This window comes from Pimephales promelas, chromosome 25 (assembly GCF_988280905.1).
Source record: "Pimephales promelas chromosome 25, fPimPro1.hap1.1, whole genome shotgun sequence".
Taxonomy (NCBI): domain Eukaryota; kingdom Metazoa; phylum Chordata; class Actinopteri; order Cypriniformes; family Leuciscidae; genus Pimephales; species Pimephales promelas.
The window spans coordinates 16,427,231-16,452,976 of NC_142793.1; the positions used below are offsets into that span (position 1 = coordinate 16,427,231).

The 25,746-nt window shown below is 37.8% G+C and overlaps 1 protein-coding gene across 4 annotated transcripts in view; it reads left to right on the plus strand.

Moving 5' to 3' along the window:
* The window catches only part of kiaa1549la (KIAA1549-like a), a 50,377-nt gene that overhangs the window by 10,448 nt on the left and 14,183 nt on the right, over positions 1-25,746 (plus strand). For 3 of the 4 annotated variants that reach the window (XM_039648070.2, XM_039648072.2, XM_039648071.2), the window contains exons 2-13: positions 7,958-8,308; positions 10,061-10,645; positions 12,307-12,422; positions 15,367-15,589; positions 16,791-16,924; positions 17,042-17,210; positions 18,109-18,168; positions 18,663-18,814; positions 20,096-20,267; positions 20,787-20,947; positions 21,645-21,680; positions 24,419-24,606. In XM_039648070.2, the coding sequence (XP_039504004.2) occupies positions 7,958-8,308; positions 10,061-10,645; positions 12,307-12,422; positions 15,367-15,589; positions 16,791-16,924; positions 17,042-17,210; positions 18,109-18,168; positions 18,663-18,814; positions 20,096-20,267; positions 20,787-20,947; positions 21,645-21,680; positions 24,419-24,606 (2,347 nt within the window). The remainder of the gene's footprint in view (positions 1-7,957; positions 8,309-10,060; positions 10,646-12,306; positions 12,423-15,366; positions 15,590-16,790; positions 16,925-17,041; positions 17,211-18,108; positions 18,169-18,662; positions 18,815-20,095; positions 20,268-20,786; positions 20,948-21,644; positions 21,681-24,418; positions 24,607-25,746) is intronic. The other variant, XM_039648073.2, reaches the window with a different exon arrangement.

Here is a 25,746-nt window from a genome sequence, read left to right on the forward strand (position 1 = left end):
CTGTGAGAGATTGGGAAAAGTAAAACAAACATGGAAAAGCATCATTTGAGCCTGCAGGTTTGGCGCAGGAGGCTGAGGAGACAGGATTGATGGGAAGGTAGCTTGAGGGCTTGCTGAATTTCACTTTTGCTGCGTTGGCATGTTGAGCGCTCGGCATCTGATTGCTAATTTCATCTCGAGTCAAAATAAATCAATCATTGCATGCTTATTTTTTTGGTTCTTGTTCTCTTGCACTTTTCATTTATGTTTGCATTTTTAAATGGATGATGTAATAATTTCGACTACATCATCATTCTTTTTTTAAACCTTCGCCGGAGGAGAGTATGATTAGTGCAAGTCAGTCACATACGCCATGTTTTCCCCCAGACTCGACGGGGACTAGATAACCGACCCAGTGCCCATGTAAGGACGTCACATGACCCCCCTTTATCCAATAAGGCATTGCTCGGTGATGCTAACACAGATGTGTGATGGTGTTTGCCTCATCAGTTAGAGAGGCTCGAGGGGTACAGGCTGTTATTTTAATCAGATCTGTGTTTGTATCTTCTTCAATAATTCATGTCATCATCCTTTCAGCTAAACGAAGCCACGGCTTTTATGATTACTGCAGCTCAATGGCTCACTTTTCAGGATTGTGACAGAAATCGGTGACATTTGAAGTACATTTCCCTCCACAGTTTACATTCTTATTACTGTGATGCAAAACTCTTATTTTCATTAATGTAATGGGAAAATTAAATTGTTTTCACTAATGATTTAAATGTAAAATTGTATTACAGTAATACTACTGCAACACTACATATATATAGAAATACATATATTTATGTTAAAGCCACATAACTTCCTTTTGAAAATAATGGATTGATGACTCCTGCTCAAGTAAAAGATTAATCAATCTTAAATATTTAGTGGGAATCTCATATCTTTTCCATTGATTATGCTGAATATCTAGAATATAGTTTATTAACAAAAATAGAATAACATAATGTAAATGTTTAACTGTGAAAACATGCAGTTCTGCCTTAAAACAATAGAAGTTAGGTTGCCTTGTAATGTTATAAAATAGCAGTAAACATCTCAAATATTTAAAGTTCACAGTTAGATATAGCTCCAAAATATTACCTATGCATTGGTTTTACATCTATGAAATGATTTAAAGGCTTGTTTACAATATTTAAATATTGTAAACCAGCCATTATGCTACACAGGTTAACATGAGACATGAAACATTTCGTATTCTCTGTGTTGTCGCTGGGATGGTACCTTTTTAGGTGATGAAAAAGGTTTGTTGCTTTCCCCACCTTGGTTGGAACTGACCAACGACTTATTTTGCTGACCGTCTGGGCCAGTTCACTCAGATTGGGTTTTTGCACTCCTCTACACTGTATTTCTATGGAAACACAGTGTCATGTTCTTATTGGTTGATTGTCTTTATTGTTCACAGGTGTTTCTTGTTGGTCTTGGTGTACACATAGCCCTCATGTTTCCATTGTATTTTTTTTGTCTAATTTTGTTTGTGTAACCACTGTTGGTGAGTCTCATTTAACCAAGTCAAATTCACGTTTTTTGTGATGGTGTTTTCCATGCCGGTGTCTGTACCGGTGTCCGTGCCGGTGCCCATGCCGGGTTTCCGTGCCAGTGTCAGTGCTGGTGCCCGTACCAGGTTTACTTTCTGGTTTCCTTGCCGTACCGGGTTTACATGCTGGTTTCCTTGCCGTACCAGGTTTAAATGCTGGTTTCCTTGCCGTACCGGGTTTACATGCTGGTTTCCTTGCCATACCGGGTTTACATGCTGGTTTTCTTGCTGTACTGGGTTTACATGCTGGTTTTCTTGCCGTACCGGGTTTACATGCTGGTTTCCTTGTCGTACCGGGTTTACATGCTGGTTTCCTTGCCGTACCGGGTTTACATGCTGGTTTCCTTGCCGTACCGGGTTTACATGCTGGTTTCCTTGCCATACCGGGTTTACATGCTGGTTTTCTTGCCGTACCGGGTTTACATGCTGGTTTTCTTGCCGTACGGGGTTTACATACTGGTTTCCTTGCCGTACCGGGTTTACATGCTGGTTTCCTTGCCGTACCGGATTTACATGCTGGTTTCCTTACCGTACCGGGATTACATGCTGGTTTCCTTGCCGTACTGGGTTTACATGCTGGTTTCTGTGCCATTGCCCCTGCCAATGCCAGTGTCTGTGTCCATGGCGGGTTTCTGTGCTGGGTTTCCTTGCTGGTGTCCATGCCGTGTCAGTCTTCGTTGCAGGTTTCCGACCGTACCATTGCGCCCGTGCCGGGTTTCCGTGCTGTTGTCCGTGCCGGTGTCCATGTTCATGTTCTGCATAAACCGGCCCTTAATCTGCACTTCATTGCTTTTAAGAAACCTGAACCACTGCCATATAATTGACGTTGACGTGTTACCTTTTTCCCCAACCAATTCTTCAGCTTTGGAGGGTAATGCAAGTTCACTTTTGCTTTTGTTCCCTCGCCAGCTCCCTGCACAGACTGACTGTTGTCACGCTTATTTCTGCTGTGTTATAGACTGGTCGGGAGTCAAAACATCCAGAGCTTTTATTGAGATCTCGATATGATACCATTTATCTTTATCGCCCAGCCCTACCATCATGTCATGTCACGAAGAATCGTTTTGCAGCCCAAAAATAACAGCAAATGGGTTTGAAATGACATGAGGGGGAAAAAAAAAAGATGTTTTTGGATTTTTTGGACGAACTATGCTTATAAATGCAAAATCTGGAGATAAACATGTTAAATATAATTTAATCCACAGTATCTTCCTTTTTAAAGATAGCGATGTTCAGCACAGACTTTGATGCACAGTTTGACCAAGCCATGTTGCTTTTAGACGTAGGGTCCAGATGCTTAGCCAGCACTTGAATTATTCAAAGATGGGCTGTGCTCTGCAGTACTTACCCATCCCAGTGTTCTCAGCAGGTGTGCCACGGTATATCAACTCTAAAAACACATATAGCCATCAGCAGAGGGATAAACTTTAATACAGCTCAAATCTCAAATCTGCTTGCCACTGCTGTTACCTCAGCTCTCCGCCAAGAGCACACTGTTCCCTGTCTCTCAGATTTATCCCCTGCCTCATGTAAAAAACAATGATGGTGTTGGTGTGTGTGGGATGTGCGTGTCCGCCATGCCCCTAATTTCCTTGCTCACAGCATTTTAAAATACACTGAAGGATGTGGGTTGTTGCTTAGTTCAAGGGAGGCCCTAAGGTGTTGTTTTTGTACCGGCTGTTCATATATTATGATGCATTCATTTCCCTTGCCTTTAGAAAAAAGAGCTGGGATTTTATACTTTAAAGGGATAGTTCAACCAAAAATGAAAACAATTCTGCCGTTGTTGATCAACCTCCAACCCATCTGAATGCTGTCAGGTGTCTGAGCAAGAACTTCCAGGAATAGAATCTGAATGTAAACATGAATACCCAAAGCAAATGTGCTGTGTTGTCTTAATTTAGTCTGGCCTTATCCTACCCTGCCCTGCTGGGAGCAGTTTGTTGAAATTGGAGTCAATTGTTTCTTTTTTCATTTTCTTGCTGGCAGCTCCCAGTTGTTTAGTAGCTAAGCTACAAGCCAATGTTTAAGGAGCTACAGTATGAGCTATGCCCTGAACGGGATTCATTTAGCATTATTGAGTGGCATATTTTTTGTTTTGAACATCTAATGATGAAACAGTCCTAAACGGCTTCAGAAACACAGACCTTCATCTTAACTAAAAATGTACTATGATAATACAATGTTTTGGGGCATATACCCTGGTATTCTTTGATATACCTTGATGGAATATCAGATAATTATTCAGTACCATGGCTTTACCATCTGACATCATCATTGCACCATGGCACCGCCATGTTGAAAGTTGAGTAACAGAAACCAGGCGTTTTTCAAAGAACGATAGAAGCCCTTGCTTATTTAGTGTATTTACTTCTACTTAATAGTATTTTAGCCCAGGCTCATTGAAAAAATGTGCCTCTGATAGCATTTCTGCTAAATTATATTACATTGCTTTGCTTTTTATATTACTTTATTATTTTCAAAGTAAAATGTCCAATGAGTGGCACTCAAAGCTTGTATAGTTTTATTTGAAATGTAAATCTGGTAACGTTTTATTACGTTGGTTGTATCGTGACAGTTGGGAAATTAATGCATAGAGGAGCTGGTTATAAATATGTGATATATGATGTAAATGTGAATGTTTTTTAAAATCATTAATAGCACAAAAAAAAGTATTGTTTGAGCCATAATATCATTTTTAACTGTACATGATACTAATGCAGACATGTCTCCACAGCTGAGACTTCAGTGCAGCGTCTACGGTCAGTGTGGAATGATTTTGATATGCGACACTCAAAGTGCTTTCTGTCCTGAGGGTTGATGGGTGTTCGTTTGGAGTTTGGACGACATCCCATTCAATGTCAAAGCATTTAATCTGCTTCATTGCGCTTTGTAATCTGCTTTGCTGTATAATTTTTTTCATGTTTTCATGTTTCATGAAAAGTTTATAGAAATGTGATTTTTAAATAGCAAAATGCTCTGATTAAGGAATATTTTACCAGATTTTGGTGTTCTTTATTCTGTGGAACATAAAAATTAAGTTTTGAATATTATATATTGGTGGGATTTTTTCATGGAACTACAGTGAATGTGAACTGTGAATTCAAGCTTGAGAAGGACACAAATGCAAAGTGTCATAAAAAGTTATATAAAAGTAGTCAATTTGACTTTACGATAGCTTTAAACAGACCTCAAGAACCAGATCATTCTGATTCCTTAAGGAATCAACAAATTGATTATGATCGTGTTTGTGAATCAGATCAATAGATTAATTGAAAAGATCTGACAAAAAAAACCTGATTGAGTCACAAATTGCTTTTTCCACTTTTAAAGGGGCACTATGCAGGAATGCCATTTTTGTCAAACATCGACCCTTAGAGTCGATGTAGAGTACTTGAATTTAACGTTATTGTAATTTAGCGTGGCGTGTTGCGTAGTGTGCAGTAGTACATTGTGTTTAATTTGTCGTTTAATTAGATCAAAAAATATATGTTGTTAGTGGTAAGAATTTTCATATGATTAAATACATAGATCTATAGACGTCATTTATGGGGGGGACGGGTGGGACATGTCCCCACTACTTTTTGAAACATCTCTGAAACAATATATGTATATATACAGATTTATATATTTTTTTGCTTGAACTATCCCTTTAAATCATTACTATTTTGACAAACAGATGTAATGCTGTTACCTTCGCAATGCCACAACAAGATGCAACAAAAGCAGATGGGATCTATGAATAGACTACGGATGCGGATCTTTCCTGCTGGAATGGTGTGACTCCATGCTTTGGTTCCCCATACTCCCTCATGGGCTTCAGTGGCTTTGGCCTGGTACCCATCAGCCCCCTTCACCACCTGTCCTCATAATGGAGAAGGTCCATGTTTTTCTAGCACCCTGATGTCTACAATATGCAGTGGCTCTAAAAACATGTCCTTCATTTTTAACACTTGACGTTATTGATTCGGAAGCTCCCACTTATAGAACATCATCCAGTGGGACCCGTTTGAGACCAGGCCACGCACTTGGGGATTGTGATGGATGAAGCCTTGACATTTACCATCCTGTCTTCTAATCAACTCACTCTGTTCTGCCTAGCTGTAGAGTTTGATTGGCTCAGCTCACTGGCCCAAGTCATGTGACACTTAAATCTCAGGCCATCAGAAAGCGTACTCAAATGTCTAGGGCTTTCAGAGTTCATTGCTATCCCGTTCACAGGAAGTGCAGTCATTAGGATGATGGGTTGGATGCACACCCAGAGCCCCCTTCACATGACATCTCTTCTTCTCTCTTGTTGCCTGTTAATCAGGACAATCCCATATGTTCGAACTGTCAGAGCAGGTGGCTATCTGTTGGAGGATAGGAATTTGACGTGACCACTCAGAACCCACGCAATAAATTACATCACGCTTAAATTGCACACACATCTATCTGTCATCTATCTATCTTGTTTTTGAAAATATCTTTAAAGAAATCTTTTAAAAAGTAGATCATGTGTCATATTCCTTAAATTTAGTCAGGTTTAATCTGAAATCATACATATATATATATCATATGTCAAAATGTTCTTGTTGATTAACAAAAATGTATGAGAACTGTTTTTGTGATCAATCTGAAATAACATATTGAGTACACTACTATAATGTAACATTGTGAATGCTTTTTCTATTTATTGCATGTTTTAGTGCGTTGTTACGGAAAGAGCGTCTTCTCAACATTACTTATACATTCTGATTAGTGCGTGACTTAAAGGAGTAGTTCACTTTAAAAAAAAAACTTTTGCTGATAATTTAGTCACCGGCACCCCCCCATGTCATCCAAGATGTCCATGTCTTTCCTTCTTCGGTCGAAAAGAAATTAAGGTTTTTGATGAAAACATTCCAGGATTTTTCTCCATATAATGGACTTCAATGGGAACCAAACGGTTCAAGGTCCAAAAGAGAGTTTCTTTAAACGACACCAGACGATGAATAAGGGTCTTATCTAGCGAAACGGACCAGTCATTTTAAAAAATAAATAAAAAACTTTACGTTTTATAAGCACAAATGCTCGCCTTGCTCTCTTCTGTGACGCACGTTTGTGACTCTCCTGTTCGAACTCGTTTATCAAAATGAACAAATCTTTTTTCGTGTCGTTTGGTTCATTCAACGAACAAAATTAATTAATTGACTCGGGAAAAGATTTGTTCGTTTTGATCTGAAATCGTTTAAAGCCCTTTGAACAGTTTGCACTGAAACTGTCTTTTAGACCTTGAACCGTTTGGTTCCCATTGAAGTCCATTATATGGAGAAAATCCTGGAATGTTTTCATCAAAAACCTTTTCGACTGAAGAAAGAAAGACATGGATATCTTGGATGACATGGGGATGAGTAAATTATCAGCAAAAGTTTTTTTTTAAAAGTGAACTACTCCTTTAATTCACGCTTGTGGTTTTGCGTCATCTGTGTTTAAGTTGTAATATTACGTTTATGTTGCGTGTGTATACTGTATATCTGACTAAAAGGATATGATTGGGTTAAAAGGATATGATTGGGTGAGTTAATTAACACACTAACAAAGCACTTGAGCTTTAGGCTGTTCACTAGGAGCAAAGAGAGTGAGAAAGGGACCAAGAGAGCTCACAGCACCCAAGTGAACCCTTCACATTTCTAATTTGGTCCTCCGGCTAAGGGATTTATGATTAATGTCCACAAGTCACTATAATATTGTATGAATCCGTCCATGTTATGTTCCCCAAGATAAAAATAAAGTAAAGCGCTGTAAAGGTCGATTAATCACGATATTATTCATCTCAGAAGGACTCGCCAGCAGTCCGGGATCATGGAAGACAATTTTCTTTTCTGATTTGTTAAGCAAGCTAAATAATTTAAAGACACCCAAGAGAGTAATGTTATTTTAGAGGGACTTTAAGTAAGTGTGTAAAAAAAAAAAAAAAAAAAAAAAACTTGCCTTCACTATACATGCAAAAAAATATTTTTCTTAATTAACGTTTTTGTCTTTTTTTACTATAAAATATCTACATTGTGGGAGTTGTTTACAGAGAATGTATTTCAAATTCATGTATATTTCTTAGTAATATAGTATGTTACAATTAAGTAAGCAAGCAGGCTTGTTTTTCCCTAATTTTTCCCCTAATTTTTTTTTTTTTGTCTCTCTCAAATACCTTGAGAGCAATTTAATACAGCGTATTATCATTAATGCTGATTAAGTGTGTCATTAGGTTCACAATCTTAATGCAGCTTCACAAGTATTTCGAATCTTGGCTCGACCAATGAAATCTTATTATTTTTTAGATTTTCACTGTGTGAAAATCCTTCCTTTTATAAGAGTGATGTTTATAATTTTGCACCATAACATCTCCTTTTATTTCATTACCAGATGAAGCAAAGCTGGAGGCATCAGGGCAACCCTTCAGTCCTTCCCGGGATCCAACCGGAGCCCCAAACATCACAGTCTCATCCTCACTATTGGAGGATGAAGACTTTGCCTCGCAGTTTCACTCCCCACCAGAGAGGGCAGAAAGCACAAGGGAGCAGCCTGTGTTCGCCTCAGTGCAGACCCTGCAGGTTGCAGAAACAGAGCCTCAAGCGCTGGTGCATTCTCTGCCCTCCCCACCCGGCAACAGTGACAATCGCACCAATCAAAAGTCCCCAGGGGAGCTGGCCGTCAGAGTGCCAAATCCAGCGTCCCCGGCACAGAAAATCAACAGTGTCTTGACCACTAGCCCAGGTACCGGTCCATTATGAAGCGTTGAATGAATGCTGTGTACAAAAACCAAGTGCTATATTGAAAGGTGTCTCTTTTCAGGGACTTTGGTGATTTGATGTTGTCGTCATCCCTTCTTCATCATTTGTTCATCATTATCATCAACGTCATCGTCATTTTCAAGGTCATTGTGTTTGTTGTTACCATCATCATCAACATTTTTCTTTTCAATAATCCCTTCAAAGTCAACATGAAATTGCATTCACATCCCGTTTGACTTAAAACGGTAGTTAAACAAATGTAGGACTTCATCAGAAATGGATTGGATCGTAAAATATTAGACTGTTAATATTGTTTTGAAAGAAATGAATACTTTTATTCAGCAAGGATGCATTAAATTCATTAAAAGTTGACAGTAAAGACATTTATCATTTTACAAAAGAACATATTGATCTTTCTATTACCATTTTTGGTAACACTTTACAATACGGGTGCACTAATAAGCATTAATTCATGCTTAACTAATGCACAGATAATACTGAATTAATGTGTAACTAATGATTATCTAAGCTATTCATTAATGATTACCACATTAGGAACTAATTAAGAGTCTTTAAGGTTAATGTATTAGTTCATACATTAATTGTTTTTAAGTAAATATGTAATTGTGGATTAATTCCATAATAACTCCCATTAATTTTTTAACTAATAGTGTTAATTAATATGTTAATTACCAGAATGAGCCATGTATTCCAACTTTCAGATAATATGACAGGTACACTAATATGCATTAATATATGATTAATTACTTAAATGTTTGTGCAAATTCATGTGCAAATTACTACAATTACTAAATGACTAGTTAATAATGATGTGCCCCATCAAGTAAAGTCATAACATAATGATACCTTTGCAAATCATTAGCTAATGATTAATTAAAGCAGACAACTGGAAGTTGAAGTGCATAGCTTTGACTAATTGTGGTAATTAACACATTAATTTACACTATTAGTTAACAAAATATGTTATTAAGGAATTAATACACAATGACACATTGAATTAATAGCAATTCATGTATTACTTAATCTATTAATTATATACTCTTTATTATTTGCTGATGCAGTAATCATTAATTAATGGTTTAGTTCTTCATTAGTTATACATTAACTCATGATTATCTGTGCATTAGTTAAGCATGAATTCATGCATATTAGTGCACCCGTATTGTAAAGTGTTACCAAATTTTTCCACAGAAATATTAAGCAGCAGTGTTTTAACACTAATAATAATAAGTGTTTCTTGAGCAGCAAATCAGCATATTCGAATGATTTCTGAAGGATCGTGTAAATATGATGCTGAATGTAACGATGCTGAAAATTCAGCTTTGCCAACACAGGAATAAATAAAATGTCACAATATTACTATTTTTACTGTATTTTTTTACTGTATTTTACCCCAAACTTTCAAACAGGTAGTGTATTGGGTCGATTTTGATTTCATGTTGTTGTTTTTAAACCTGAAGAATGTAATTTTTGTGCATCCCAACTAGTCCGACACAACAAAATTGATTTTCACTGAATCTGTTTGTCAGATCAATGGGAAATAAAATCAGTTTAATCGGTTGCTTTTGGTTTGATGATTCTAGTGGCACAAAAATTACACACTTCAACAAGTCCTGCTACTGAATAATCCGAATGTGTCCTCTAGCACATGTCCTATGTGTCATTCATGTGTCCTGCTCCTCAGGTGGCTCACTCAAACGTTCTCTGCTTTCAGACGAGACCCTCAGTGAATTCCCCAGGAACCCTGACTTGCCCACCGCCTCGGGTTCCTCTTTCATGCCTGTGGCAGACACAGACGCCACCCTCACTGATAATGTGACAACTTCGGTCTCCATTTCTACTTTTAACGCCACCTCTCCTGAAAGCGCTTTAGCACACAACATCTCCCACACTGTGACCAGCGACAGTCTCCAACTCACCACAGTGACCACCACGACTGTCACACCCCTAACTGTGACATCCATGGCTGTGACTCCGCCCACCGCCGTCGTTGAGGCGAAAGAGGTCACGACCAGCATCCCGACCACAACGACCACCCAAACCACTACAACCGAGACGAAACCGCCCACAACTACAACCACCACCACAACCACTACGACAACTACCACCACCACCACAAAAGTAGTGCCTACGACCACAAAACCGCCCACAACCACTTTAGCAACTACCACAATGACAACCCCTCTTCAAACCACCGCTGTATCTACCTCTGGAAGTACCACGACTGAACTAGCCATCCCCTCTACGGACAGTGCTCCTTTGACCTGTAATGTGACCGAAAGGTTATGGGTGAAAACAGGTGAGCCCCTGTTTACTATATTAGCGTTTATCTGTACGTGTAAAGGAATTATGCCACAAATGCAGCCATAAATCTGAGCTGAATGTAATTTACATTCTATTACAGCATATTTAGCATCTCATTCAACTGAATTGTTGAAATAATATTGTACGCAAAGTGCCGCCAGTGTGTGTGAATTTACCTGCACTGAGAGTGTTTTTGCATGTGCAGTGCACTTTTTTTTTGGTCTTGACTTACATGTTGCTGGCTTATTAAACAAAAAATTGGGGGTTAAATATTTACGTTTTAAGTGAAAGCACACCTACATTTTTTCCAGTTACACCCATGGTTTTGTTCATGTAAATTGATTCTTTTGGGGTTTGTTCAGCATGTTTGGTTCTATTGAGGTTGGAGGATCAAATTTATTGTTTTTAAAAAGTTTCATTAGAAAAAAATATAGATTATTCTGTTGATTTTTACTCTTATATAGATAAAAAAAGGTCCAAATATAATTACAAATATAAAATAATAAATAATATGAAAAATATACTATAATTACACAAGAGTTGGGTAAAAAATGTTTGTTTGTGTGTTGGTTGGATGTTCTTAAATATATTTTTTATTTTTATTGTGCTTTATCATTATAGGATTTGCCCATGTCAAATGTATAAAAATTAGGTGCAAAGTGCAAAGATTAATTGCGATTAATCACATCCAAAATAAAAGTGTTTACATAATATATTATTTGTCTGTGCTGTGTATAATTATTTTGCATACAGAAATACACACACATGCATGTATATATTTAAGAAAATGTGTTATTCATATATAAAATGTTTATATTTATATATAATATAGATGTATTTATATATAGACATTATTTACGTGCAAATAATTCTTAAAGGGATACTCCACTTTTTTGGAAATAGGCTCATTTTACCACTCCTCCAGAGTTAAACAGTTGGGTTTTACCGTTTTCGAATGTATTCAGCTGATAGTTAGAAGAATATCAGTTACCAGACAGTTACATAGTATATTTTTTTTCCTACTATGGAAGTCAATGAGACCAGAAACTGTCTGGTTACTGATATTCTTTAAAATATCAGAAAATCGGCTGAATGGATTTGAAAAAGGTACTGTAAAACTCAACTGTTTAACTCTGGGGGAGTGGTAAAATGAGCCTATTTCCAAAAAACGTGGAGTATCCCTTTAAATATATACATGCATGAATATGTATTTATATATACAAAATAATTATACACAGCACACACACATATTATGTATACACAAACTTTTATTTTGGATGCACAGCCGTACTTAAAATTTAATTTAATTAAAATATAATAATAAACAGCTATGGAATGATGAATAAACATGCAGTAACATTTGAAAAATAAAGCCATTTTGACATTTAAATGATGCTCAGCGTATTACAGCAGAGCCAAATGACAAAACCAATCTACTAGTGCACATATCTTATAAAAGGTGATGCAAATAATATCATGCAGTCATTTTACTCCTTTCCGACATTCTACAGTGATGGCATATGCACTGCGGTGAAGCATGTTCATGTTCACTGTAAACAGACATGTTCACAGGAATGGCTGTCTCCCTTGGGATCTGGGCTGTTTTGATGTTAGATAATTATGATATTCACAAGTGTTGTATCATTTTCCCCCCAGTGCTGTCCATCCAGATGCGGCGAAATCGCCTAGAAGCTGGAATGAGACAGAACCTGTCTAAAGGTTTAACGCATGCGCTGCAGAAAGCATTCAACGACAGCAACATCCATGTTCAGGTTGGTAGTTTTACACTGTCGGTGAATAATTAAGGGATCGGTAATGTTTTGAATGTTTTTCAAGTCTCTCATGCTCACCAAGGCTATATTTATTGGATCAAAAATACAGTAAAAACAGAAATATTAGGAAATATTATTACAATATACAATAACTTTTTTATTTTAAAGCAGCACTATGTCGTTTTTTTCAACCTTTATAATATTTTTCCAAAACCCTTGAGATGGTACATCGACTTGCAATAGGTTGAATGACAGGTCTGCCATAGCCTGACGTGGTCTGTATCGCTTTTACTGGCACTCTGTAACTTCGGGGAGCGGGTAGGAACCCGAGCACAAAAAGAACTACAAAATTCGACTGCTTTACGGTATACATCACTTCCCCCATTTCCTCAAATTCCGACGCGAGAGCCCAACGGGCATTTTTATTTATTTTTTTCACTTCTGTATGTTGTCATGACTGAAGCAGCTGTAAAACCAAATGAGAAGTCCATCAGAAACAGAGCGCGCTGGCAGTTTACTCTTGATAATGTGTTGTGTAGCTTCGCGCCTCGCTGCATCCAATGTAGACTGCATTGCTATCTTTTGAGGGCAAGCAGCAAACTCGCACCAGCTTGAGACATGAAAGTATACTGAATCCTGAGATTGGTAGGGGGCTACATTCTTGCAAGTAAATAATACATGATTAGACGGACAAAAAATCGATCAGGCTGTACATCCATAATGTGAATCTCCTGTTCCACCACATGCCAAAGGTGCTCTATTGGATTGAGATCTGGTGACTGTGGAGATCATTAGAGTTTAGTGAACTCATTATCATGTTCAAGAAACCAGTTTGAGATGATTTGATCTTTGTGACATGGTGAGTTATCCTGCTGTAAGTATCTGTCAGAAGGTGTGTCCACTGCGGTCATAAAGCGATGCTCAGCAACAATACTCAGGTAGACTGTGGTGTTTAAACGATGCTCAATAGGTACTAAGGGGCGCAAAGTGTGCCAAGAAAATATCAAACACACCATTACAACACCAGCAGCCTGTTGATACAAGGCAGGATGGATCCATGATTTTATGTTGTCTGACCCTACCATCTGAATGTCAGCAGAAATCGAGACTCATCAGACTAGGCAATTTTGGCAATCCAAAATCTAATTTTGTTGAGCCGTTAAGAATCGTATCCTCAGTTTCCTGTTCTTATCTGACACCGGTGTGTTCTTCTGCTGCTGTAGCTCTTCTGCTTCAAGGTTCGACATGTTGTGTGTTCAGACTGAGATGCTCTTCAGCAGATCTCGGTTGGAACGAGTGGATATTTGAGTTACTGTTGCCTTTCCATCAGCTCAAACCAGTCTAGCCATTCTCCTCTGACCTCTGGAATCAATAAGACATTTTCGCCCACAGAACTGCTGTTCACTGGATATTTTCACTTTTTCAGACCGTTCTCTGTAAACCCTAGATATGGTTGTGCGTGAAAAGTAGGTCAACACTTTCTGAAACACTCAGACCAGCCTGTCTGTCACCAAAAAACCATGCCACGTTTCCCCACTCTGATGCTCAGTTCACTTCAGCAGATCATCTGACCATAAATGCATTGAGTTGCTGCCATGTGATTGGCTGATTAGAATTTTACATTAATGAGCAGTTGAACAGATGTACCTAATAGAGTGACCACCAGTATGTGTATACTGCCTACAACACCAATGCATTAATCTTCATGTTATCACTTGACCTCATCACATTTCATGTTTGTCCAGTGGCATCTTGGATATAAAAAAGAAAAAAGAAGAAAAAAAAGCAGTATTTCATGCGTTATCCAAGCCAAGCCCCTTTCTTTCTCCTTCACTGCATGTACAACATGAAATGCAAAATAAATAATGAAAAGAATAAATCGGAATAGTTTGTTGCCATTGGAAACACGGTAAAATATGACTTGTACATTTGAATATTCAGCAGCAACAAGATAAGTGCTTTGACCGCAGTCATCTGGGATCTTATCACATTTGCATCATGGGAATTGTAGTTTAGCAGAGGACAATGTGGTGGGAGGTTGTGTGGGTGGTGTTTCCTATGTATGACCAGTGTGCAGCTCATTGAGTGAGATTGTTTTCAAGCACAGAGAAAGGACCGTCTTATGAAACACTTGGTTTGAAGCCTAAGGAGAATTCGCACGTCTGTCCGTCAGAACTGCACGTTCAGAAATAGCACAGCTATGCTGGAAAAAAAGAATCAATATCATGGTAACAGAACAGTAGAGACAATGTGCTGAAGGGAGGGCAGCCGACTAAATAGAGTTTTTTAAAGGAACATTTCAACCAAAAATGGACATCCTGTCATCGTTTAATCAGCCTGATGTTGTTACAAATGACAGATGAGTTTGTAATGACATGAGGGTGAGTGAATTGTACATTTTTATTTTTGGGTGTACTGTCCCTTTAATGACGATTTACCACTGAAAAGGTTGTTATTAGCATTTGAAGTGCAACCGTGTCTTATGCTGAGTGACTCAATCTGTTCTCTTGAAGATCTTTCTCTATAAATGTCTGTTTTGCTGTCTGTGTGATGTTTTCCTCCTCTTTCTCCTCCTCAACTGTCCATCAGATCAGAGGATCTGTATCATTACAGACCCTGGAGGTGATCAGCAGGAGACGACACAATCACTATCTACACACAAACACAGAGAGAGAGTGTGTGTTTATGTTGGAGTAAAAAGAGAGAGATGGTCAGTCAGCTTGGCTCAATATGATGAAATTTATTCATGTGGGATTTGTATTAGCATTGGCCTCAAGCGCTTAACAATAAACAAAGCCAGTAAGAGCATTTGTGTGAATTTAGGACAATAATATGAATTCAGAGAGGCATATGTAAACATTGTATGCACTTTTCATACACTCAACCTGCATACATTCTTATACATGCTATTCATGTCATTTTACATCACCTGTGTTCTCTCTAGTTGGAAAGAGATATCTGCACGCCGTCTAATGTGACTGTGGGCTACTACGTCTCGAGAGGGAAGACCGTGTTGGTCGCCTCCATTGTAATTGACACCTTATCTACCTATGGCTTTGACAAGCTTTTGCATGACATCAGAGAGTATGTTCCTGTGTTGTTGGCCGTCCCAAATCCAGTGACCCCCTGGCTGCCCAGCCTCGGCATCCACCTGCAGCTCAAAACGGGTGAGATTCTTTTCCATTGGGAGATTGTTGGGAAATCTGGGACTGGAAATCATCTGTCGTTTGTTAAATATGAAAAATTCTCAAGAGGTTTTATAGACCATTTTTCAAGATGTAAACAACACTTGTCCAGAAACACTTCCTGTTTCAGTTTGTAAATGGTTTCTTTATTTCAAATGTAAAGAAAACATCTTAAAGATGTGTGTTTAACTTTTTGATTCAGTTGCTTATGTTCTGTTGGTTGTATTTTATTACAACGTTTATGTAGTGTTAAAAAAAACGAAACAGGAAGTGCTTCTGGACCAGTGTTGTTTACATCTCGCAAAATGGCCTATACACGAGTCTCTTCGTTTAGCCTTTTTCACATTACATAAATCATGTGTCGTGTGAAAAAGTTATTATTCTTCTGAGACAAAATTTTTTGACTCTTAACCCGTCCTAGAGCTTTACTAACTCTACAACCACCAAACTTGGGTCAGACCTTCAGACTGTTTTGACTTAGTGTGCTATATCTTTTTAATCTTGCAACATGCTAAATCTTGTTAGCAATGTGCTAAGTCATGTTAGCAATATGCTAATTCAAGCTTGCATTGTGCTAATTCATGTTAGCAGTGTGTTAAAATATGTTAGCAATGTGCCAATTCTGGTTAGCAATGTGCAAAAAAATGCTAATTCATGCTAATAATGTGCTAATTCATGCTAGTAATGTGCAAAAACATGCTAAAACTAGTTTAAACTGAAAACCTTTGAAAACCACCCAGATAGCAAACTGACATTGAATCAACGTAGAAACATGACATCGAAACTACGTTGATCTGACATTGTTTTGCTCATCGAATTAACGTTGAACCAACGTCAGACGCGTCATTCTTTCAAAACTAACGGAAAATCAACTTGAAATCAACGCGTTGTTTCAACGTTATGAAAGCAAACCAATTTTCGATTTTCATTTAGCTTTGAAGAATGCCGCGTCTGACGTTGGTTCAACGTTAATTCGATGAGCAAAATCAATGTTGTTTCAATGTCATGAGAGACGTCGTTTCCACGTTGATTCAATGTCAGTTTGCTATCTGGGCAAGCTTTCTAGTCAGGCTTATTCATGCCAACTTGTACGTTTTTCTAGACAAACTTTAGTTTTATCTAGGTAACTAGAATGGAAACTGGTGTGTTTGGTTAAAAGTTTTTTTTTCTCTTCTGCATATAGTTCTCAGATTTGTCGGGCCAACAGATGACATCAAGTCTTGCGTCTTCATCCAAATGATGGAGCAAAGATTGGAAAATGTGTTTGCTGAGGCGCAGGAGAAAGTGGAGGACTCTTATGGGACTCTTTCTGTTGAGGTATTTTTTCAATTGAACTTGAAAACAAAGTTTGATAAATGGCTTATCTTCAGAGGCCTGATAACACTGTCCCTCTGTTGGATTTGGATTCAATAGTTTCTTTGTGTTTTCTGACAGATTCTGAACTCGTATCAAACCGGGAATTCATTGGCAGTCACTCTGGTGTATGTGGTGTGGAACGGTAGTACTCCGTTGAACGGTACTGTGTCCAGCGGACTCCTTAACCAGCTCACTGCCGAGCTGGTGGGCTACTTCCTCTTCTTCCCCCCTCTGATCATCGCTGAGCGTAAGTTCCAGCTTGTGTTTACTGCTTGATGTTACTTTTACTTTCGTGTTTTTCATGTCAGTGCACAAATGGGAGTTCATGTTTATTTCTGTTTGAATCCATGAGCTTTCCTTAATCTTCAGTTTTGATTGGTCCAGAAGACATTTTCCAAGTATGCATACGCATTCTCCTTTTTTAGATGGGTAGTTGATGTGAAACACACTTTTGGGAAGTTGACATGTTCTGCTGTGCAACATGCTATACTCCATCTAAAAGTATTTTAAACAGATATGCTATGCTTTTTAACTGATAAGAGATTACTATTAGAGTATTTTTTTACTAAAAATTATTAGTCACCACAGGACTATCTGGATACACCGAATATGGAACAGATACCAATAACTGATAATTATTATATTTTGAAGCTGATAACCAGTATATTGGAGGATAATAATTTTGTGAGTCCAGATGTGATATCTAATGTCATGTAGAGTAGATCCATATTAATATGTGATTATTAATTGTTATCTGATCGATATATACTCCCACACAAACACAATATTTTTATGTTAGTATGTATTCAGTTAAAAATGTATGAATTTAAAAGATTAAAATTTGTATTCAATATTTTTTTTTTTTAAAATTCACAAATATAACAAGGAATGAAGAAACAAAATTCATGTATGCAATGGATACAAACAAATATGAATATTTTTGTAAATTATATATTTCTGGCTGTCAGTAACATTTTATTTTAAGTAGGCTATGGGTCGTTTGACTCTAATTTATCAGCATCTTCTACATATACGTGAGACTGATATGATAACAACATTAAATTACCAAGACTAAATGATGACAGAATTGTTCCCAGAATGGTTTTCTAGTAAACATCCATCTCTCTTTACCACTTTTTTCACAGCTCTAGAGTACCACAACCTTAACACTTCAGTAGCAACCCGAGATTACTGGGTAATCACAGGTAATTACCCTTACATTTCAGCTGCTAACTAGCACCCAGACAGCTATTTGCCAGCATGTGTTATGTGAGTAAGCCTAGCTAATGTTTTCCCCCCTTCTTTTAAACTCAGAGAGCCTTCTTTTTTTTTGAGGACAGCTATTGATGTATTATTTAGCTTCCCCCTTCAACTGATTTGGAGAGATCACATTTGATCAGAATATTGAGCATGAAAAAGCTATTTCTAGCTTTAAGTTCTTGCACTCAATGTTCTCTCTGTTGCCTTAGCTAGCTCTTCCTCTCTCTCTCTCTCTACTTTACCCAAGAGAACAAATCCTTTTTACCAAGGTCAATTCCATAGTAATTGCAGTTTTTTAGATTCAAAGTGTAAGAAAGGTAAGTTCTCTTTTTCACCTTGCTTCATCTCTCTCTCTCTCTCTCTCTCTCTCTCTCTCTCTCTCTCTCTCTCTCTCTCTCTCTCTCTCTCTCTCTCTCTCTCTCTCTCTCTCTCTCTCCAGTAATTCAGGATGTTGACAGCTCTTCTCTTGAAGGGAGTTATCAGAGCTTTGCGAGTCTAATGGAGCAGCGGCTGGCAGAACTCTTTCTGGTTGCCAGTCGACACGGCCTCCGCTTCAGGCGAGCCACGACTGTAGGCGATTACACTGTCCAGGTGTGCCGTCAATTTGTTCTTTGTAATTTTAGCAGTTTTTGAGGGAAAAAAAAAAACAAATATATTGATTATTCATCCTTCACAGGTTTTTGTCCAATCAAATGCTCTAAAATGAGAAAGTTCCTCCCCAAAACAACCTGCAACCAATTAGCTAAACATATTAAAGGAAAAAAAAAAAACTTTTGCTGATAATTTACTCACCCCCATGTCATCCGAGATATTCATGTCATTCTTTCTTCCGTCGAAAAGAAATTAAGGTTTTTGATGAAAACATTCCAGGATTTTTCTCCATATAATGCACTTCACTGGGAACCAAATGGTTCAAGGTCCAAACGGCAGTTTCTGTGCAAACTGTTCAAATGGCTTTAAATGATTCCAGACGATGAATAAGGGTCTTATCAAGCGAAACGATTGCTCATTTCATAAATAAATAACAAAGTTTAAGTTTTATAAGCTCAAATGCTTGCCTTCCTCTGTTCTGTGATGCACGTTTGTGACTCTCCTGTTCGTATTTGTTCATCAAAATGAACAAATCTTTTTCAGAGTCGTTTGGTTCATTCAACGAACGAAACAAACGAATTGACTCGGAAAAAGATTCTTTCATTTTGATGAACAAATTCGAACAGGAAAGTCACACAGAACAGAGCAAGGCGAGCAGTTGAGCTTATAAAACTTAAACTTTGCTATTCTTTTGATCGTTTCGCTTGATAAGACCCTTATTCATCGTCTGGAATCATTTAAAGCCATTTGAACAGTTTTCAGTTTGCACTCAAACTGTCTTTTGGACCTTGAACCGATTGGTTCCCATTGAAGTCCATTAAATGGAGAAAAATGCTGGAATGTTTTCATCAAAAACCTTAATTTTTTTTCGACTGAAGAAAGAAAGACATGGACACCCCCATGGATGACATGACATGGGGGTGAGTAAATTATCAGCAAAAGTTTTTTTTAAAAGTGAACTACTTCTTTAATGACTGCAATGAAACTAAGGCCTGTTTGTTTTTTAAAAGGGGAAAGTGGATTATGTTACTCACTTTGCATCCAAAGAGATTAGCCAATCATAAATGAGATCATTCGCATATAGATGTATGTTTGGTGCAATACATTATACTGTTTTATGTGGAATTCAAGGAAATAAATGCTACACAAGTGTATAGTATGGCAATTTAAAATCGAAATTTGGCCAATGTTTGATTCAATTTAGGTTTTAGATTGAGGCTAGTTCCTGTAGTTTGTGTTGGAAACGTCAAACATTAACTCGGGAGTGTTTTCCTCATACAGATGGTCAGTATCCGACGACTGACTGGTCCCAAAAACTCAGCTGAAATGACCTACTACGTACAAGTAGATGGATCTCCCATAACTGGCACTACTGCGGCCAAGACCCTCAACACAGTGGACTCTCAGACCATGGCTCTCACTCTTGGATACTTCGTCCAGATTCAAGCAGAGGGTATGTATATATTTTACTCATTTAGCCCTGTTTCTTTCATACACGCAGGAAAAACTAGGAGTGTTTACTGTACATCCAATCTAGAACTATGTTTAAAGTGTCAAAAGAGACCAGTACATTATAGTTTGCATTGCATTACTTTTCCAAATGAAGTCTATAGCTAACTCACACTACGCTAGAGAAACCGCAGGGGATTTGGGTGTAGAGAGTTTACACAAGTTTACTGAGCTCTCAACTGGGGCATCAAGCCCAGTTTGTCAGCCTGAGAAGAGCAAAGCCCCAGTTTTGTATGAATAAAACACAATCAGACCCAGCAGTGGGGGTTTAATCTCCCAGATAAGCACTACAGCCGAAAGACAGATTCAGCTCATTAGGAGCTAACCATAGACAGTAGGAGACAGAGGGGTGTTGGATTACTGTACGAGAGTGTGCTGGAGATGCAAGTGGCGGAAATCATGTGCAAACATTGTGACTGAGTTTATTGATTTCCAATGTATGTCTGTGTTTGTGTGTAAACAGCAGTGGTGAAGAGTCTGCCTAGTAACCTCTGGACATTGGCTGTCCTGATACCCGTATCAGTTGTGATGGTCGTGGTGGTCATGGCGGTTGCGATCTTGTGCAGGAGAAACCGAACCGTCTTCAAGACCAGCGCGTTTCGCAATTTCCACAGCCGCACTAAGGTAGGCTCATCCAGACCATGACTCTTCAAATCATCACTGTCTTGTCAAAACGGGGGCCGGAGTCCTGTAACAATGGGTCTCATTCACTTACACACCACTTTTAAAATTCTCACATGGAGAAGCTGATAATTGGTTTCATTTGGTTTATAACCGATGAATGGTTCATATTAAAATTCTGTACTATTTTCTCGAAATAGATTAAAAATAAAATATATAAACAATTTAATTGACATTTTTGTATTTTTTTTATTATTTTAACATAGTTAATTTTATTTTCTATATATAACAAAAATATATTATTTTACATTAATAAATGCAACTTTGTGTACTTACGAGTTATTTGTCCCATAAAAAACTCTGATTCGTGTGTGGGTTTGTTTTTTTATTCTCAATATTAATGATGAATCAGGAATGAGTTTAAATGAGTCAATGAGACCCGTTGTGATGTCATACAGATGATGACAACCAACAGACTTAAAATATCCTGCTTTCTTTCATACCATTCACAAAATAACTTTGTTTTCCATCTTATTTCTGAATATGGTGCTAGACGATTTAAAATGGTGGGCTGTTCCTCAAACACTTTGTGTTGTCACCACACACGAGACATGCTGTTTAAAACATTGGAATGAAAAATTTCACTTTGACTCCCACAAAATATCCCTCCAATTGTGTCTTCACTACTCTTCCTGTCTAGACCTCATATCGAAGAGATGGGAGTTATCACCACCAGGTATTTTCTGGCTTGTTCAACCTCGTGGCTGCATGCTTTCAGTCCAAACATTCTTCTTGTTGACTGTGCTTGTGGGAAATCGGTCCTCAGGGGGAAGGGAAACAGAAGGTTATCTATCCTCTGCATAATCAATGAACCGTTCAGTAAGATCTAGTGCCTTGAGGATATCTTTGATCTGAACAGCACAAATATCTCCTCTCTTGTACCTCCATTTGAGATTGCAGGACAGTGTCTAATAACAGAATGGGAAGGAGTTAAAGTATTACCACAGTATTACTGTATTATGATTTCTTTGTTGTGGTTGCATTATGGGGCTTTTAAATAGATACAGGCCAAATGCAGGGTAATAAATTAGGCCACCCCAAGCTGAGAGATATGCCAAGGTTACATATATATGAATAATTAGGTGAAGTTTAAATAGATTACCAGGACTTTTCCATCTAAAACAGGATACATTAAATGACCCAACAGGAATGAGCTATAGGATGTGTGCAAATGTGTATAATATACATTACCGTTTAAAAGTTTAGGGGCATTACCATTTTTTTTTCAAAGATATTAATACTTTTATTCAGCAAGGATGTATTAAATTGATCAAAAGTGAGAGTAAAGACATATATAATGTTTTATTTCAAATAAATGTTGTTCTTTTGAACTTTCTATTCTTCTAAAATATAAAATCACATTGTATGCGACAATAAAATGTCTTTTTGAGATTAGAATTAGAATGATTTCTGAAAGATCACTGAATGACACTGAAGACTGGAATAATGATGCTAATATATATATATATATATATATATATATATTAAAGTAGAAAACAGTTCTTTTAAATGGTAATGATATTTCACAATATGACCAAAACTTAAAGTTATAAAATGTCTTCAGAAGACATGGAATGTAATGCACAATTCATATAAACAATCAGATAGCCCATGCAATGTCACCTTTCACTTTCATTTCGACATGTCATAAGGTCATAGACCATGAGTGTGAGTAAATGATGACGGTATTTTCCTCTTTGGATGATCTATCCCTGTAGTATAACGGTATTGTTTTTAGTAATGAAATAAAACAATATGCAAATCAATTGCAATTATGATAATCGTCTCTTTGATCGTACTCCCTCTTAGCCGTGTTCTCTGATCTGAAAACATTCCCTGCTCCGTCCAATTAAGATGTCCTTTCAGGAACATGATTTTGCTTATGCACGGTAATTTACGGATCAGCGTATAAAGCGTTCCGGTTTCACACAAGAGTTTCCTGTGTTAGCGCAGGGAATTAGAGGAGGTGTGTAAAGATACCAGCACTGATGATTCGTCAGGCTCAGACGTGATCAATTGCATGTGTGTCTGCTGCTTGCCTGCTTTTTGCTTCTACTTGTCGTTGTGTTTGAGCAGCCCTCGCGTGTTTTCCTTACTTGTTTGTACAACAGTGTGAGGAAGGTCAATGCACATCCTGTGCAAGACTTACAATCAGGACTCAACATCTCTACCCTTAAATCAAATTGAACTTGGATTGAAATAAGATTTACTCCTCTTAAATACAATGGGATGACGCACAAGTGAATTATAGTTCAGCTGAGCATGTGAATTATATTTGAATTGGACCTCATTTAAGGTCAATGTCCAATACAGAACATCCAGGGTGATGATCTTAAAGGGATAGTTCAATTTGAAATTAATTTTTGATATGTTTAAGCTAACCTCAAGGGCATCCAAGATGTAGGTGTCTTTGTTTCCACAGTATTTTCAATTTTGATATTTTTAGGTCAAACAATGCAAGTCTATGGTCACCACCTCAAAGAGCATGCACAGAGAAGTCCAAATTAAACATGATTTAATGACTCGTAAATGTAAGAACACGTTGATGGCCTAAGACACAAAACGAGCGGTTTGTGTGAGAAAACGAACAGTATTTATGTCGTTTTTACCTCTTGTTACACTTGGACGTGGCTGTGGTTATCAGAGTTAAAAACGATATAAATACTGTTCGTTTTCTCACACAAACCGCTCGTTTCGTGTCTTAGGCCATCAACGTGTACTTATATTTACAAGTCATTAAATCATGTTTAATTTGGACTTCTCTGTGCATGATCTTTGAGGTGGTGACCATAGACATCCATTATATGACTGACAGACACAAACGGTTTGACCTAAAAATATCACAATTGAAAATACTGCGGAAACAAAGACACCTACATCTTGGTTTCCCTTGAGGTAAACTAAAATATACCAAAAATGTATTTCGAAGTGAACTATCCCTTTAAAATTAAAATGTTGCTGGTATTGTCAACACATTTTAGGTAAAAATTATACACCTCACTAAAGGATCTTGTAGATGTGACAGCACCATGTGCAAAGTGCAGCGTCGCATGAATTATTAATTGAATTAATCACACATTTTCCCCATTTACATCATAACAGCAACGCCCTCTGACACCTTTTTAAGATCCAGAAGGCACCCTGCCTCCGTTGGCCCTGTTCCGCAGGAGATTGATCCATAATTCATTAAAACGAGGGGCTCCATAGCTCTTCCGTATTAAATATCCCATGGTAACTTGATGCATCGTATGCGGGCTCCATAAAATATAGTTTGACTCAAAGTACCTTCAGCTCATGAATAAATTAGGATGGCCGGCATTCCTTTGCTGATTGAAACGAAACGCTGGATGTTGCATTGTGTAACTCTTACTTTCTTCTCCACCATCCAATCACGGCGCATCATTTCCCGTCCAGCCCGTGCAGGGTTTCGACTACGCCAAGAAGCACATGGGCCGGCCAGGTGAGGAGGCTCTCACAGTCACCAAGGAAACACTTGTCCTATCCCTACCGGTACGGGACGCCCCTCTCACACAAGACAGGGTGGCGGTGTTACAAGATGGTACAGCTTCAAAAAGACCCCAGTCGACCGAGATGCATCTCAGGTGAGTGCTTTAATTATAGAACAAAGAAGCACTACATTTTTAGACTTACCAAATGGAATAAGCTAGTATGATAGTATATCGCTCAACTCTCTATAGAGGCTTTAAAGCCTGAACGTCATCCATTTTTAAAAGCCATCCCAGCCGATATGACCACAATGCTCTATGTAAGTTGCATTTCTTATCACATTCTGCTGAAAAAATCAAGTACACCTCAAGCATGACGTATAATTACTAGTGAGCGGATGGAGCTCTTGACTTTAAGACGCACTAAGACATTGTGGAGGGAAGAAGAAAGTACGCCGTGTGCTTAGGAACAAAGACATGGTTCTTTTGACGTATATTTATAGAATCTAAATCAAGAAAGACAGACGTGCCACAAAAATATCCCCAATGCCAACATCCGCCTGGTGCACTGTATGATTTTGGTCATGATTTCGTCCAAGAAGTAGAAATAATATATATACTTAGACAAAATCAGTATGCAAGATAATGTCAGTGCCATTGTTTTGTCTCAAGACAAGCTACACTGTGTAACTCTTTTAGCTAAAAACACTTAGTTCTTTCAAAAATATATGTGTTCATTAATGTATATTTACTTGGTTCAAGTAATAAAGTATTCTCGTGAGTGTATAATATGCCATTGAAAATACATACGGGTAAGGTCGCCATGTTGCCCCTCCATCTTGAAAGTACATTAGCCAAAGAGGGACATACCCGTTAATTCAAGCTTCGCCTTTCGCGTTTACGTTTGAGTTAACACTCATGGACGAGGTCGAACTGGACTACATTGGCCACCGTAGGAGTTAAAACGAAATGGGAATTGAGAGGAACAGAAACTAATATTCACTGGATGGTCAACTAGATGGGGGTAAAAATTAGGGCTGTCAACTTTAGTCGTTTAGTCGACTAATCGGTCGATGCCGTCGTGGTCGACTGACATTCTTATTGGTCGACCAGTTGCATTTTTTTTTTTTTTTTTTTTACCAATAGAAGGAATTTTTCAATGACTTACTCCTTGATATTTATTCATTTATAATCAGTTATTTATTACTGTATTCTAAATATAATTAGCCTATGTTTTGTCCCCAACTTTAAAATGCTTTAATTTAGGCTATTTTTGTAACTGCGCCACAGTTTAGC